The 16,346-nt window shown below is 48.5% G+C and overlaps 1 protein-coding gene across 4 annotated transcripts in view; it reads left to right on the forward strand.

Annotated features, from left to right (window-relative positions):
* The window catches only part of GIT1 (GIT ArfGAP 1), a 58,574-nt gene extending 43,494 nt beyond the window's left edge, over positions 1 to 15,080 (forward strand). For 2 of the 4 annotated variants that reach the window (XM_087890392.1, XM_087890389.1), the window contains 12 exons: positions 238 to 310; positions 589 to 686; positions 2,321 to 2,432; positions 2,538 to 2,671; positions 3,872 to 4,024; positions 7,883 to 8,122; positions 8,338 to 8,391; positions 8,562 to 8,654; positions 9,492 to 9,568; positions 10,814 to 10,999; positions 12,206 to 12,269; positions 14,068 to 15,080. In XM_087890392.1, coding sequence (XP_087746518.1) covers positions 238 to 310; positions 589 to 686; positions 2,321 to 2,432; positions 2,538 to 2,671; positions 3,872 to 4,024; positions 7,883 to 8,122; positions 8,338 to 8,391; positions 8,562 to 8,654; positions 9,492 to 9,568; positions 10,814 to 10,999; positions 12,206 to 12,269; positions 14,068 to 14,280 — 1,497 coding nt within the window. In that variant the 3' untranslated portion in view covers positions 14,281 to 15,080. Of the gene's footprint in view, positions 1 to 237; positions 311 to 588; positions 687 to 2,320; positions 2,433 to 2,537; positions 2,672 to 3,871; positions 4,025 to 7,882; positions 8,123 to 8,337; positions 8,392 to 8,561; positions 8,655 to 9,491; positions 9,569 to 10,813; positions 11,000 to 12,202; positions 12,270 to 14,067 lie in introns of all 4 variants that reach the window. The other 2 variants (XM_087890391.1, XM_087890383.1) reach the window with 1 other exon arrangement.
* The last annotated feature ends 1,266 nt before the right edge of the window (positions 15,081 to 16,346 follow it).

Below are 16,346 nucleotides of genomic sequence, written 5' to 3' on the forward strand. Positions count from 1 at the left end.
GGGGGACGAGACCCCCACCCCCTGTGTCACAAAATCCTGCCATTTCTCTTCATTCTGGGAAGTTGCATCCTTGGGAGCTTGTCCTGCCCATCTTGGGAAGGCTCCAGTACCTGTTCCCTGGCACCCAAGCCCACCCCACCCCACCCCACCCACAGCCCAAGCCCCATGCCCCAAATCCCCTCCCTAAACTAAACAGCAAGCTGAACATTTCTCCTTCCCCCCCACCCCCCAAAATAGCTGAGCAACCATCTCTTTGAAGAGCTCGCGATGGATGTCTACGACGAAGTCGATCGCCGCGAAAACGACGCCGGTAAAAAAAAAAAAGCTTGAATCTGTTTTCGGGGATGGGTGAGAGTGGGTGAGGGTTCTGCTCTTGCAAGGATTAAGGGCTAGAAACTTGCAGAGGCTTGCCAAATCCTTCAGCACCTTCATATGCAGGTTTCTTGGCCAAAAGGTGCGCCTCCAAATGGGTGCCCCCCAGGCCTGCCTAAACTCCCGGGGCGGCTGGCAGGGAAGGAGGTTGGCGCTTTGGCTAACGGTGGCTTTTTCTTCTCTGCTTCCTCACCCGCCACCCGCCCCCCCTGAAAGTCTGGCTGACCACACAGAACCACAGCACCCTGGTGACCGAGCGCAGCGCTGTGCCCTTCCTGCCAGTGAACCCCGAATATTCAGCCACACGGAATCAGGTGATTCTCTCTCTTTCTCTTTCTCTCTCCCTATCATCTGTCTGTCTGTCTGTCTGTCTATCTATTCTATCTATCATCTATCCATTCTCTCTCTCTCTGTATCTCTCTCTCTCTCTCTTACTCTATCATCTATCTCTCTCTATTTATTTATCTATCTATCATCTATCCATTCTCTCTCTCTCTCTCTCTCTGTATCTCTCACTCTTTATCTATCTTATCTATCATCATCTATCCATTCTCTCTCTCTGTGTATTTCTCTCTATCATCTCTCTCTATTTATTTATTTATTTATTTATCTATCTATCATCTATCCATTCTCTCTCTCTGTGTGTATCTCTCTCTCTCTCTCTCTCTCTATCATCTATCTCTATTTATCTATCTATCATCTATCCACTCTCTCTGTATCTCTCTCTCTCTTATCTATCATCATCTATCCATTCTCTCTGTCTCTGTATCTCTCTCTCTATCATCTATTTATCTCTATCATCTAGCTATCATCTCTATCTATATCCATCTATCATCCTCATCATTATTTTCTATCTGTCATGTCTAACTATCATTTCTCTTTCTCCCTCTTCCTCTCTCTCCTTTTCTCTCTCTCTCTCTGTCTCTTTCTCTCTCTCCACACACACACATGTATTTCTACCTATGTATCTACCTATCTCTCTCTATTTCTCTCTCATTTTTCTGTCTTTCTATTTACATCTCTCTCTTTTCATTATCTCTCTATTATCTATCATTATCTGTCTATCATCTCTATCTACCTATCTATCTACACATACACACACATATCTATCTATCTATCTATCTATCTATCTATCTATCTATCTATCTATCTTCTATCTATCTATCTATCTATCTATCTATCTATCTATCTATCTCTATTTATCTCTCACTCATTTTTCTGTCTTTCTGTCTACAGTATCTCTCTCCTTCCCTCCTCCCTCTATTATCTATCATTATCTCTCTACCAATCATCTATCTATCATGTCTATCTGTCTCTTTCTCTCTCTCCATCATCTTGATTTTTTCGACCACCCTTCACCGACACCCCCGGGAGGCAGGCATGTTTCAATCACGGCTGCTTTTACATTGGGGAAAGTGTGGCAGATCCAGGGCCGGGATTCAAGAGAGGCAGCCGCCTAAAATCCCTACGTAGCCACAAGTGAACTGATTCCAACCTCCTTTGCATTCCGTTGATCGCCATCTAACTCTGGGAGGCCAGTGCTGTCCATGAGTTGAGGAGATCCCGTGCAGGGATCCCTTTTAGCCAGTAATCCGTTTTAATTGGACGTTCACCGTAGGGACCTGATGTTTTGCACCTGATCCTTTATTATGCACTGCTCTGGCCCACCTGGAGGTGGCTCAGTGGCTAAGACGCTGAGCTTGTCGATCAGAAAGGTCGGCAGTTCGGTGTTTCGAATCCCTAGTATGGGTCTCCTGCGTGAGCAGGGGGTTGGACTAGATGACCTCCAGAGTCCCTTCCAACTCTGTTACTGCTACCTCCGTCTCCGCACCACAGACGGATTTTGGCCGCGTGTTCAACGCTGAGCCTTGTGAGCGAAGGTTTGGGGGGGGGTCTCCATGCTGCTTCTTTCGGTCTGACCCCCCCCCCTTTTCTCCCTTGCCCCCAGGGGCGGCAGAAGTTGGCCCGTTTCAACGCCCGGGAGTTTGCCACCCTCATCATCGACATCCTGAGTGAGGCCAAGCGACGCCAGCAGGGCAAGGGCCTGATCAGCCCCACTGGTGAGTCCGTGGGAGAGCGGGGGGGGGGGGGCTGTGGGCAGAGGGGCATTGGTGTTTGAGGGGGGCTCTTTTCCTGGGGGGGTAACCCCTTGGTTGTTGCTGCAGAGGCCCTCGACTCCTCCGTCCACGGGCCCAGCGACATGGACGACCAACACGACTACGACAGCGTGGCCTCCGATGAGGACACGGACCTCGAGCCCCTGCGGAATGCCAATGCTGGGCGCAACAACCGTGCTCGGGTGAGACCCCAGGAAGGAAGGGTGAGGGGTGGGAGGGAGGGAGAGAGGAGATAATTCCTGACAGGGAGAGCAATTAATCAGTGGAACGACCTGCCACTTGATGTTGTGGATGCTTCATCCCTGGACAGACATTTGTCTGGAATTGTATACAGTCTCCTGCTTGAGACTAGAAGACCTCTAAGGTCCCTTCCAACTCGGTTATTTTATAGGGAGGGAGGAAGATGGGAGGAAGGGAGAAAGGAGATAATTCCTGACAGTGACAGCAATTAATCAGTGGAACCACCTGCCACCAGAAGTTGTGCGGGCTCCAACACTGGAGGATTTTAAGAAGAGACTAGACGGGCATATGCCTGGAATGGTGTAGGGTTTCCTGCAGGGGGTTGGACTAGAAGACCTCCAAGGTCCCTTCCAACTCTGTTATTTTATAGGAAGGAAGGCGGAAGGAAGGAATAGAGGGAAAGGAATGAAAAAGATAAAGAGAGAGACAGAAAGAAGAGACAGAGAGAAAGAAGGGAGGGAGGGAAGGAAGGAAGATGGGAGGAAGATGAGAAGAAGGAATAGAAAGAGAAGGGGAGGGAAGGAAGGAAGGGAAGGGAAGAAAAGGGGAGGGGAGGGGAGGAGGAAGGAAAGGGAAAGGAAAGAGGAAGGACGGGAAGGAAGGAAAATGGGAGAAAGGAAGGGAAGGAAAAGAAAGGAAAGGAGGGGAGGGGAGGGGAGGGAAAGAGGGAGGGAGGGTGGAAAGGAAGGAAGGAAGGAGGAAGGAAGGAATAGAGGGAAAGGAACGAAAAAGATAAGAGAGAGACAGAAAGAAGAGACAGAGAGAAAGAAGGGAGGGAGGGAAGGAAGGAAAATGGGAGGAAGATGAGAAGAAGGAATAGAAAGAGAAGGGGAGGGAAGGAAAGGAAAGGGAAGGGAAGGAGGGAAGGGAAAGAGGAAGGAAGGGAAGGAAGGAAAATGGGAGAAAGGAAGGGAAGGAAAAGAAAGGAAAGGAAAGGAGGGGAGGGGAGGGAAAGAGGGAGGGTGGGAAGGAAGGAAGGAAGGAAGGAAGGAAGGAAGGAAGGAAGGAAGGAAAGGACCACCTTCTGCCAGGGGGCAGACTCCTCTGGTCTCCATGGAAGAGTCAATGGTGTACCTTCCGTTCATCTCAGAGCAAATCCAAACTGACCCCCTCCTCCTCTCCGCCCCCCCCTCCCCCCCCAGAGCATGGACTCCTCTGACCTCTCGGACGGGGCCATCACCCTGCAGGAGTACCTGGAAGTGAAGAAGGCGCTGGCCGTCTCCGAAGCCAAAGTCCAGCAACTCATGAAGGTGAACAACAGCCTGAGCGACGAGTTGCGGCGGCTGCAGAGAGAGGCAAGTCACCCTTGGGGGGGGGGGGCAGCAGAAGCCCCCTCCCCTCCCACTCCTGGGACCCTGGCATGGCCACTCTAGGAGCTGGTGGGCATGGAGGGGGGGGTTTAGCGTTTGTGGGGGGCATCTGAATAGGGAAGCCTGTTTGTAGTTCTCACTTAACGACCTGTTGCCTAATGACCAGAGTTATGACAGGCCTCCACTTCCGGTTTATGACCTTGTTTCGGAGTTCTGACAGCCATTTTCCAGCAAAAAAAAAACAAACCAACTCATTGAAGAAGACAGATTCACTTAACGACCAATTCATTCACTTAACAACCAGTCCTCTGATTTATGACCCAGTTTTGGAGTTCTGACAGCCATTTTCCAGCAAAAAAAAAAAACCAAGTCATTGAAGAAGACGGATTCGCTTAACGACCAAGCTATTCACTTAGCAACTGCTTGAAAGAAAGATCATAAATGGGGCACAATCACCCGGTGACCGATTTAACCACCTGGTGGCTGGGGAATTCTGGGAATTGAAGTCCACTCCTCTCAAAGTTGCTAAGATTGAGAAACACTGCTCTATAGGTAGTCCTCGACTTACAACCATTTGTTTAGTGACCATTCGAAGTTACAATGGCATTGAAAAAGGCGACGTATGACCGGTTTTCACACTTATGACCATTGCTGCATCCCCGTGGTCATGTGATCAAAATTCAGCCGCTTGGCAGCTGACTCGTATTTATGACGGTTGCAGCATCCCGGAGTCACGTGATCCCCTCTTGCGACGAGCAAAGTCCATGGGGAAGCCAGATTCACTTAACAACCGTGTTGCTAACTTAACAACGGCAGTGATTTGCTTAGCAGCTATGTCTCACTTAGCAACAGAAATTTTAGGCTCAATTGTCATAAACCGAGGACTGTTTGTCATGGCTGATACGCCACACACTCCTGTTTGCAACCAGACGAGAGAAACGGGGAGGGGAGGAGGGAGAGTGTTGGAGGGAATTGAAGGAATGCAGGTGAGCCGTCTGTTGCCTGGGAGAGTCCCAACATCCCAAGGTCAAAGGCTGGGAAAACCCAGCTGCTCAGATCGTTCCCAAAACAAAATGAAGGCAGTTGATTGGCGGACAATCCACCGTGGGGACGAAGCAAACAAAATGTTAAAAAGTTATGATATTTATGTAGTTACTTACCAAGCACGTCTAAATTATATTAAGGTAACCAAAATACCTTTGCAATTCCCAAGGCAGGTCACAACTTTTGAGCACCCCTAAGGTTTGGAAAGTGAAAGTCGAAAAATTTTGACGTGCCCTAAGAGGTCCAGGGGGAAAAGCGGGATTTGAACTACGCTGGTTTTCGCACGAAAAAAAATTAGAGCTGGCTTTGCTACTTCTGTGCCTGTGTGTTGTGGCCCCGCCCTCTGAGCCTGTCCCATCGGAGGAAGAAAGCTCCGAGCATGAGGAAGAGGAGTCAGCCAGGCCTCCCTCTCCAGGCCCCTCCCCTCTGGCACTGTCTCAGGTGCCGGCCGAGGGAGAGGAGATTAGCAGGGAGACAGGTGTCTCGGATGAGAGTGAAGGAGAGACGTCATTCCTGGACGCACGCCTCCAAAGGCGTGATAAACGATTGCAGCAGCTCAGGAGGCGTGCTAGGGATTAGAACTGAGTCACTGGACCACACCCCAGAGACTATATAATAGAGGGTGGTGGCCAGTGATCCTTGTGACGAACAAAAATAAACCTTGGATAGTCACTAGAGCCTCGTTTGGAACTGCTGAGAGGGATATTTATTGTTGTTGGACTTTTGGACGCTGAGTATATTATCTTTCTGTTTCTGTGGAAATAAAAGCACTTGGCAGACGGTGTGTATATCGCTGCCAAGTTGGAGATAAAGACCTGGGTGTGTGCCAAGTGCTTCCTTAACCCTCGGCTGGCTGTGTTTGTGTGTGTGTGTGGACGGGGACAGATCACTGTGTGGGATTATCAGCAAAGTTCTACGCTTGGTGAAATAAGGTCCCGGAGTTCCTTTGGCTGCTTTTACCAACCGGACGGTTGACATGAAAAGCTGCTTAGGTCCCTGCGAGCCTAGCCTCCTCTGCGTTGGTGGGTCATTGATGCCCGAAAATTCGAATTTTGAACTCTCTCAACTGAGCAGATGCCCTTTCCTCACCTAAGGGGTCACCTTCCTCCCCACCACACTTCCTGGAGACCCCCTAAGTAGCCCCCACCTCAAACAGGCTCTACTCTCCCCTTGGACAGTTCTTCTGCTCCTGGGAATCTTTGTGAATCCTTCTGAATCCTGGTGATTCTGGTGAATTTTTATGATTCTTATTAATTGTGATTCTTGTGAATTCTTGTGATTGTTATGAATTGTGATTCTTGTGAATTCTGGAGATTCTTACGAATTTTTATGAATTCTGATGATTCTTATGAATTGTGATTCTTATGAATTCTGATGATTCTTATGAATTGTGATTCTTATGAATTCTTGTGGTTCTTATGAATTCTTATGATTCTTATGGATTCTTGTGATTCTTATGAATTCTTGTGATTCTTATGAATTCTGATGATTCTTATGAATTCTTGTGATTCTTATGAATTCTTATGATTCTTATGAATTCTGATGATTCTTATGAATTCTTGTGATTCTTACAAATGCTTTTGATTCCTGTGATTCTTATGAATCCTTATGAATTCTTGATTCTGGTGAATTCTTGTGATTCTGGTGAATTCTTGTGATTCTTATGAGTTGTGATTCTTACAAATGCTTTTGATTTTTGTGATTCTTATGAATCCTTATGAATTCTTGATTCTTTTTTTTTTATAAAAATATCTTTATTAAATATTTGCAGTAAAATTAACACATAATAATGATTGGAAAACAATATAAGAAATGAAATGTAGGAACACATAAACACATAAACACAAGACTAAAACAAAACAACAAACATGACTAACTGAGAGCTCACTCTCCAATTAATATTAACTAATATCATCCTAACCAAACATTTCAATACAATCAAGTTCTTTTAACTATCTACAAAACAATTGGCCTGTTTTTTTCAAAATTATAAAGAATTATATAGCCTATTAAGTATCTATTTAATCTAATTAGACGATCTTATCACCTATCTCCTAGGTTTAACCTTTTTTTAAGCCAGACAAAGCATCTGTCCCAACTTCTATTATATATTGAGTCTTTCTTAACTATGAATTCTTGATTCTTGTGAATTCTTGTGATTTTTTAGAATTCTTGTGATTCTGCTGAATTCTTATGATTCTTATTAATTGTGATTCTTGTGAATTCTTGTGATTTTTTAGAATTCTTGTGATTCTGCTGAATTCTTATGATTCTTATTCATTGTGATTCTTGTGAATTCTTGTGATTGTTATGAATTGTGATTCTTGTGAATTCTGGAGATTCTTACGAATTTTTATGAATTCTGATGATTCTTATGAATTGTGATTCTTATGAATTCTGATGATTCTTATGAATTGTGATTCTTATGAATTCTGATGATCTTATGAATTGTGATTCTTGTGATTCTTATGAATTCTGATGATTCTTATGAATTGTGATTCTTATGAATTCTGATGATTCTTATGAATTGTGATTCTTATGAATTCTGATGATTCTTATGAATTGTGATTCTTATGAATTCTGATGATTCTTATGAATTCTGATGATTCTTATGAATTGTGATTCTGATGAATTCTGATGATTCTTATGAATTCTGATGATTCTTATGAATTGTGCTTCTTGTGATTCTGATGAATTCTGATGATTCTTATGAATGCTTTTGATTCTTGTGATTCTTATGAATTCTTGTTATTTTTATGAATTCTTGTGATTCTTATCAATTCTTATGAATTCTTTCAGATTCACAAGCTGCAGTCAGAGAACTTGCAGATCCGTCAGCAAGCAGGGCCCGTCCACCCGGCGGCCCCCACACCTACCGAGCGCCCCGAGCACAGCCACGCGCCCTCTGCCGTAACCGGAGCCCACCGGCGCGACCGCCACGCCTTCTCCATGTACGAGCCGGGCGCCAGCCCGCTCAAGCCCTTCAGCCAGCCGCCCATGGACGACTTGGTTAGCCGCCTGCAACCCTTCCACCCCGGGGTGAGTGTGCCTGCGGATCGTGGCTTGGGGGGGTTGAGCCGAACCTGTGGGTCTACGCGGCTGTTTAGCATTGGGCAAGTGGAGGTTGCAAAGTTTTTGAAGGAGGAAAAACGGCAGATGGCCATAGCTGCACAGATCGCGAAGAAGCGTGCAAGAAGTTGTGCACGGATCAAGGAAAAGTGTGACATAACACAGACTTGTTTTCGCTCTTCCAGGAATCGGAGGAAGACGGGATGTATTCCGTCCACAGCCAACCCAACATTTACCGAGTAAGTAAGTTTCCGGAGGAGACGGAACAGGCCCTGCCTTGCGTGTCTTCCTCTCTCTCTGGCTGCCCACTTTGGGGGTTTCCAAGACCCCCACCCCACCAGGGGATTTCCCCACTGCCCAGCCCTTGGTAAACCCAGCTGACCGAGCCTCCCTTCTTTTGGCCTTTCAGATCCGGAAGGGGGGCTCCATTTCGGCCATGCCGTTCCCTCCGTCGTCTTCTCCGTTGGTGGTGGGTCCGCCGGAGGGCAGCGGGCGCCACTTGGTGAGTGGAGGCAGCCTGCATTGGTAGGGGGCAGAGGGGGGGGGGTCTTAGGAGCACATAAGGAAGGAGGGAGGGAGGAAGGATTAAATCGAAAGTGTGAAAAACAATTATGAGAAAAGGAACGGAAAGGAGGGAGGGAAGGAAGGAAGGAGGAAAGGAATGGATAGAGGGAAAGAGGACAAAAGAGACAGAGAAAGAAGAGGAAGGGAGGGAGGAAGGAAGGAAGGAAGGGAAGAGGGAAGGAAGGAAGGAAGGAAGGAAGGAGTCATTAGTGTGAAAAACAATTATAAGGAGAATACGAAGGGGAAGGAGGGAGGGGGGAAGGAAGGAAGGAATAGATGGAAAGAACAAAAGAGACAGGGAAAGAAGAAGTGAGGGAGGAAGGGAGGAAGGAAGGAAGGAAGAAATAAGTCATAAGTGTGAAAAACATTAAGGAAAAAAGGAAGGAAGGAAGGAAGGAAGGAAGGAAGGAAGGAAGGAAGGAAGGAAGGAAGGAAGGACAAGAAAAGAGAAATACTTCGTCCATTTGGGGAGAAAGCTAATTTCTGGGGAGGCCTTGGTTGTTTGCTCTGGGACTGTGTCGCCATGGTGGAGACCCCCAGTGGAAACCCCCCCCCCCACAGCGAAGTGCGTTTTCCCATAAACCCCTGCAGATGTCAGGATTCACTTCCGGGAAGCCCCTCCCCTTCAGATGGCTCCAGGCAGTGGAGTCCACCCAAGTCACCCCGTGAAACTCAATTTGCAAGCCTCCCAGCCCCCTCCCCACCCCCTCCCCATGCAACCACCCCCAATTCCATGGCCTGATTTCTCCCCCCCCTCTTTCTCCATCCTCCCCAGAGTGGGAAACTGGACCGGCATGGCAGCGGCACCGACAGCGACTACGACAACACACAGGGAGGCGACCTGCCCCTTAGGTGAGCCGGCTCTCACCTGTCCTTGGGGGGAGAGGGGGGGGCTGTCCGATTCCGTTGTGTGCTGGGGCGGGGAGGGGGCTCTGCAGACACTCTGCCGGTGGGGGGGGGGAGAGATCATCCAAACTTTGCTTTTGGCTTGAGATTTGACTTACTGACTCATTGATTGATTGATTGATTGATCACTTATTGACTTATTGATTATTTATTGACTTATTGATTATTTATTGACTTATTAACTTATTGACATTGATCAAACTTCTTAAACTCCCATTTCTCTCGTAAAGGGTACAGTTTACAATTAAATAGCTAAAATATTAAAAGCCCAATACAGGTAGTCCTCGACTTACAACACTTCATGTAGTGTCCGTTCAAAGTTACAATGGCACTGAAAAAAGGGACGTACGACCGTTTTCACGCTTACGATCTTTGCAGCCTCCCCATGGGTGTCACGGAATAAAAATTCAGACCTTTGGCAACTGACTCATATTTATGACAGTTGCAGTGTCCCAAGGTCACGTGATCCCTTTTTGCGACCTTCTGACCAGCGAAGTCCACGGGATAGCCAGATTCGCTTAACAACGTGTCACTGACTTAATGGCAGTCATTCACTTAACAATTGTGACCAGAAAGGGAGAAAACTCACTTAACAAATGTCTCACTTAAGAACAGAAATTTGGGGTTCAATTGTGGCCGTACGTCGAGGACTACCTGCAATTTAAGATTTAAAAAAAATTAAAATAAAATGTAAAACAGCCTGATAACGTTACCCCAAAAATGTAATTTTTTTGGTTGATTTTATGGTTGGTTTTAAAATTGGATATTGATTTTAATTGAAATGTTTTAAATTATGGGCCAAATTTTATTTAATTATTTTAAATCTATTTTAACTTTTGTGTATGAATGTTTTATATTTGGCTGTTTACCGCCCTGAGTCAGTAAGGAGAAGGGCGGTATAGAAATCTGAAAAATAAATGAATGAATGAATGAATGAATGAATGAATGAATGAATGAATAAATAAATAAATAAATAAATAAATAAATAAATAATGAATGAATGAATGAATGAATGAATGAATGAATGAATGAATGAATGAATGAATGAATGAATAAATAAATAAATTTTTAGTGAGAGATTCGCACCCTTCTCCCCCGTGGTTGAGGCAAGGGAGGGAGGACTCACTCGAGGTGGTCATTCCGCTTTGCGTAACCTGCCCCTCCCTTGTCCTCGCCCCCTCCCACCTCCAGCTGCATGGACGGGAAACGCTTCCTGGAGCTGGGGAAGGAGGAGGATTTGCACCTGGAACCGGAGCTGCTGGAAGGGGACACGGACGGGGGTCTCCCCAGCACGGAGGACGTCATCCTCAAGACCGAACAGGTCACCAAGAACATCCAGGAGCTTCTGAGGGCCGCCCAGGAGTTCAAACACGACAGGTCAGGAAGGAGCTTCCCGCAGCCCTTTTGGGGGGGTGGGGTCCTTCAATGCGGGGGTGATTGAGAAGATCTTGCTAGCCAAGGATGATGGTCTTGGGGAAGGAGCAAAGGGGTGGGTGATGAGGAAGTTCAATTACTTCGAGAAAGTCAAAATTGGGGTGTGTGGAGTGCCTTTGCCAGTGCATACACTTTAATAAATCTTTTTAATTTGATCATAATTCATTTAAATTCAATTTCAGTTGTTAAGGGAATGCCTGATGCTTCCCAAATGATGCCTTGGCTGGGGAATTCTGGGAGTGGAAGCCCACCCCTCTTAAAGCATGGCTGACTGGGGAATTCTGGGAGTGGAAGCCCACCCCTCTTAAAGCATTGCTGGCTGGGGAATTCTGGGAGTGGAAGCCCACCCCTCTTAAAGCATGGCTGACTGGGGAATTCTGGGAGTGGAAGCCCACCCCTCTTAAAGCATGGCTGACTGGGGAATTCTGGGAGTGGAAGCCCACCCCTCTTAAAGCATGGCTGACTGGGGAATTCTGGGAGTGGAAGCCCACCCATCTTAAAGCATTGCTGGCTGGGGAATTCTGGGAGTGGAAGTCCACCTTTTTAAAGCATTGCTGGCTGGGGAATTCTGGGAGTGGAAGTCCACCCCTCTTAAAGCATGGCTGGCTGGGGAATTCTGGGAGTGGAAGTCCACCCCTCTTAAAGCATTGCTGGCTGGGGAATTCTGGGAGTGGAAGCCCACCCCTCTTAAAACATGGCTGGCTGGGGAATTCTGGGAGTGGAAGTCCATCCCTCTTAAATCATTCTGGCTAGGGAATTCTGGGAGTGGAAGTCCATCCCTCTTAAAGCACGCTGGCTGGGGGATTCTGGGAGTGGAAGCCCACCCCTCTTAAAGCACGCTGGCTGGGGGATTCTGGGAGTGGAAGCCCACCCCTCTTAAAGCATGGCTGGCTGGGGGATTCTGGGAGTGGAAGTCCACCCCTCTTAAAACATGCCGGCTGGGGAGTTCTGGAAAACCACATATTTTTTGGGGGGGTGGGTAAGTTCTCATTTCAAACAGTCACTAAACAGTTGTAAGTCGAGAAGTATCTGTATTTGATGCCGAACCCCATTATCTGCAAAACATTGGGGTCCCCTCGCCATGTAGGACAACGGACTTCCAGCTCAGCTCATTCTGGATCTTACTCTCTCCCTGTTCCCCCCCAGCAGCTTCGTCCCCTGTTCGGAGAAAATCCATACGGCGGTCACGGAAATGGCGTCGCTTTTCCCCAAGGTAAGGGGGCGAGAGGTCGTTGCCCACCCACTTGCATTCCGGCTAAGGTGGATGACGTTCCACTACGAAAGACCCCTTCCCTGGGGTCTCCCCTCCTAGCTGGCTGCATCTCAGCAATCCTCAGTAAATCTCAGGGATCTCCAACTTTTGGAGTAGAGATGGGAAAGCTTGGGAAAAAACACTCCAGAAAAATTGGGGGAAAAAACAGGTTTTTTTCCTGTTTTTTCTGGTTTTTTCGAAAGCCAATGGCTTTTCGAAAAACCAAAAAACTAGTGTTCCCCCCCCCAATTTTTCTGGGGTTTTTTTCCAGGTGTTCTTGGGAAGTTTACAACTTCTGGACTGCAACTCCCAGAATTCCCTAGCCAGCCAATTCTGGGAATTGAAATCCCCAGGTCTCAAAGTTGCATGGCTGGCCAGGGAATTCTGGGAATTGAAGTCCCCAGGACTCAAAGTTGCATGGCTGGCGGGGGAATTCTGGGAATTGAAATCCCCAGGTCTCAAAGTTGCATGGCTGGCCAGGGAATTCTGGGAATTGAAGTCCCCAGGACTCAAAGTTGCATGGCTGGCCGGGGAATTCTGGGAATTGAAGTCCCCAGGACTCAAAGTTGCATGGCTGGCCGGGGAATTCTGGGAATTGAAGTCCCCAGGTCTCAAAGTTGCATGGCTGGCCGGGGAATTCTGGGAATTGAAGTCCCCAGGTCTCAAAGTTGCATGGCTGGCCGGGGAATTCTGGGAATTGAAGTCCCCAGGTCTCAAAGTTGCATGGCTGGCTGGGGAATTCTGGGAATTGAAGTCCCCAGGACTCAAAATGCCCAAAGTTGGACATCTCTGATCAAAAGAAAAGGCAAGAGGATTAACACTTGTAGACTTCAACTCCCAGAATGCCGGCTGAGGAATTCTGGGAGTTGAAGTCCACAAGTTGCAAAATTGCCAAGGTTGGAGTCCGCTGCAGTAAAGGATGGGGGATCAGGAGGAGAATTTGCAGTGGCGCGAGAGAAGGGAAGGCGCTATTACAGAATCATGGGGGCTTCGAGTTGGGGGAATTGGAGCTGGATGGAGCAGCCCCTCTCCCCTAATCCACCCTATGCTGTAACATTTGCACTGGACGTAAAATGCACTGAGTTGTGCAAACACTTCGTATAAATTCACATTATTTGGGTCATCTGGTTATCAACTGAAAAGATGCCGAGGTTACCCTATTGTCCTTACAGGTAGTCCTCGACTTGCAACCACAGTTGAGCCCCAAATTTCTGTCGCTAAGCGAGACAGTTAAGTTTTGCCCCATTTTACAACCTTTCCTGCCACGGTTGTTAAGTGAATCACTGCAGTTGTTAAGTGAGTCACACGGTCGTTAAGTGAATCTGGATTCCCCAGTTGACTTGGCGTGTCAGAAGGTCGCCAAAGGGGATCACGTCACCCCCGGGGGGGACACTGCGACTGTCATAAATATGAGTCCGTTGCTGAGCATCTGAATTCTGATCACGTAACCACAGGGAGGCTGCAACGGTCGTAAGTGTGAAAAACGGTCCTAAGCCCCTTTTTTTTTCGTAACTTCAAACAGTCACTAAGTGAACTGTTGTAATTCGAGGACTAACTGTAAGATGCTTGCTGCCAAGAGCTTGAATTTTGACCTTGGGGATGCTCCAATGGTCGTTAAGTGCGAAAAACAGTCACGAGTCCCTTTTTTTCAGGGGAGGGGGGGGCATTGTAGCTTCGAACGGTCACTAAGTGAACCGTCGTAAGTGGAGGACTGCCTGTATTCTGGGCTTCTGACTCTCGGCGTCCCTCTCGCCCGCAGAAACCGGCCCTGGAGACGGTGCGCAGCTCCCTCCGCCTGCTCAACGCCAGTGCCTACCGGCTGCAGAGCGAATGCCGCAAGACGGTGCCGCCGGAGCCCGGCGCGCCCGTGGACTACCAACTCCTGACGCAGCAGGTCATCCAGTGCGCCTACGACATCGCCAAGGCCGCCAAGCAGCTGGTCACCATCACCACCCGGGAGAAGAAGCAGTGAGGGTGGGAGGGCCCCCCCTTCCTCGTCGTCTCCCCCCCCCCAATCCCCCGGGGCCGGCTGCTATGCCCGCCCGGAAGTCTCCTTCCTCTGCTTGGCGCAACCCGGGCACCGATAAAAAGAGGAGGGGGAACAAGACAGGCGAGGGCAGCCTGGGCAGTCCAGAAACTGTTTGTGTAAATACCCCCTCCCTCTGTCTCCTCTCCCCCCCCCCACAACCCACCCCGGGAAGGACCATCCGAGCGGCTCTCCCCCCCATATATAGTGCGTGGATCTGTCCATCCGTATGCCCCCCCCCTTTCCCCATCCGTGCCCTCCTCTGTCTGTATAGAGAGAGACCAAGTGTATTTATCTGGCAAATCCCCCCTCCCCAATAGTGTTAACACTGGAATAGCGACGTCGAGGAGCCACTGAGATTGGAGCAGCCCCCCCCTCTGAAAAAAAAAATCTGGGCTCTTCTCCCCCTCTTCCTCTCCCCCGCCCCCCCACCGAAAGCAAAGACTAACCTCTCCTCTTTGCAATCCATATTATTTTTCTCCCCTCGTTTTTCTCGCTTCGTTCCTGCATCCTGCGGTTTTGCTGGCGGGGGATGAGAGGGGGGGGTATTGTGTGTGTGTATGTGTGTGTGTGTGTGTGTGTCTCTCCAGTCGCCCCCCCCTCCTTCCCGAAAGCTGTGAAGCTGAGGCCAGTCGTGGAGATAGAGGTGGGGGGGGGGGCAGGAGGGTACCCTGGGCACTGCGCTGGAATCTCTGGTTTCGAAATCTTGTACATTTGTAACAAATAAAAAGAGGATGCCAACGGCACCCGGGCGTGTGGCTTGGCAGGGGGCCGGATGGGCAGGGGTCTCGCCGTGCCCTGAGACATTTGGAGGGGGGCCTGGGGGGGCAGGGAACTCAGCCTTGGGGGGCTGTTGAGGGAGTCGGTCTGTTGCAGGGACCCAGGAGATGGGGAGGGGGGGTTAAGTGGGGTTATTATATTAATTCAATTTATATGCCGCCTTTCTCCGGAGAATCAGGGCGGCTAAAATTAAGATTGAATCCAAGGTGTGTCAACCCAGCTATAATATCCCTTGGTGCTCCCTGAGCTGAGTTGTTTTCTCACAGACGTTTTATGACCCAACTAGGTAACATCATCTGTGCTAAAAGTGTTAGACGACATTGATGATGTCAATGCATGGATGATGTTACTTAGTTGGGTCATGAAACGTCTGCAAGAAAACCCCACCAAGTTCCGAGATCACAAAGGACCCCCACAGTCCTCCTCCTCTTCCTCGCTTCTAACACTGATAATGTTACCTAGTTGGGTCATGAAACGCCTGCGAGAAAACCACCAAGTTTAGAGAGCACCAAGGACTCCACAATCCTCCTCCTCCTCCTCTCCACAAATCCCCTTCCTTCTGGGACTGATGATGTTCCCTAGTTGGGTCATGAAACGTCTGCAAAAAAACCCCACCAAGTTCCGAGATCACAAAGGACCCCCACAGTCCTCCTCCTCGCTTTTAACACTGATAATGTTACCTAGTTGGGTCATGAAACGTCTGCGAGGAAACCCCCCGCAAGCTCAGAGAGCACCAGAGAGCCCACAGTTTCTTTCCTTCCCCATCTCCTCCCCCTCCCGGGAAACCCCACTCCCTTGTAGCTCTGATGATACTACCTAGTTGGGTAATAAAACGTCTCCCAAGAAAACCACCGAGCTCGAGAGAGTAACGGGGACCCCTCATTTCAACCCCGAGCTACAAATATTCTCCTTTATCGGTGAGGAGCTGCCAGGTTCACACCATAATTTTCTCCGTTGTGGCGAGCCAACCTTTGTCTTGACCAGAGCGGTTAAAAAAGGTTGAGATGCGAATTCTGCATTTTGGATTTTTTTGGTGCCCTCCCCCACGCATGGAAGAGACTGACCCAGGGAGGGCACTTGAACTCAGCACTCTGGAGTTCCACCCGTCACCTACCCAGTGTATGGACTTCCACTCCCAGAATCCCTAGTTCCCAGCCAGAGGGGATTCTGGGAGTTGAAGTCCCGACGTGCAAAAGATGCCACAGATGAGGGACGTTGAATTCAATCATCCA

The sequence above is a fragment of the Pantherophis guttatus genome, chromosome 1 (assembly GCF_059756535.1).
Source record: "Pantherophis guttatus breed Tessera chromosome 1, ASM5975653v1, whole genome shotgun sequence".
In the NCBI taxonomy this organism is placed as follows: Eukaryota; Metazoa; Chordata; class Lepidosauria; order Squamata; family Colubridae; genus Pantherophis; species Pantherophis guttatus.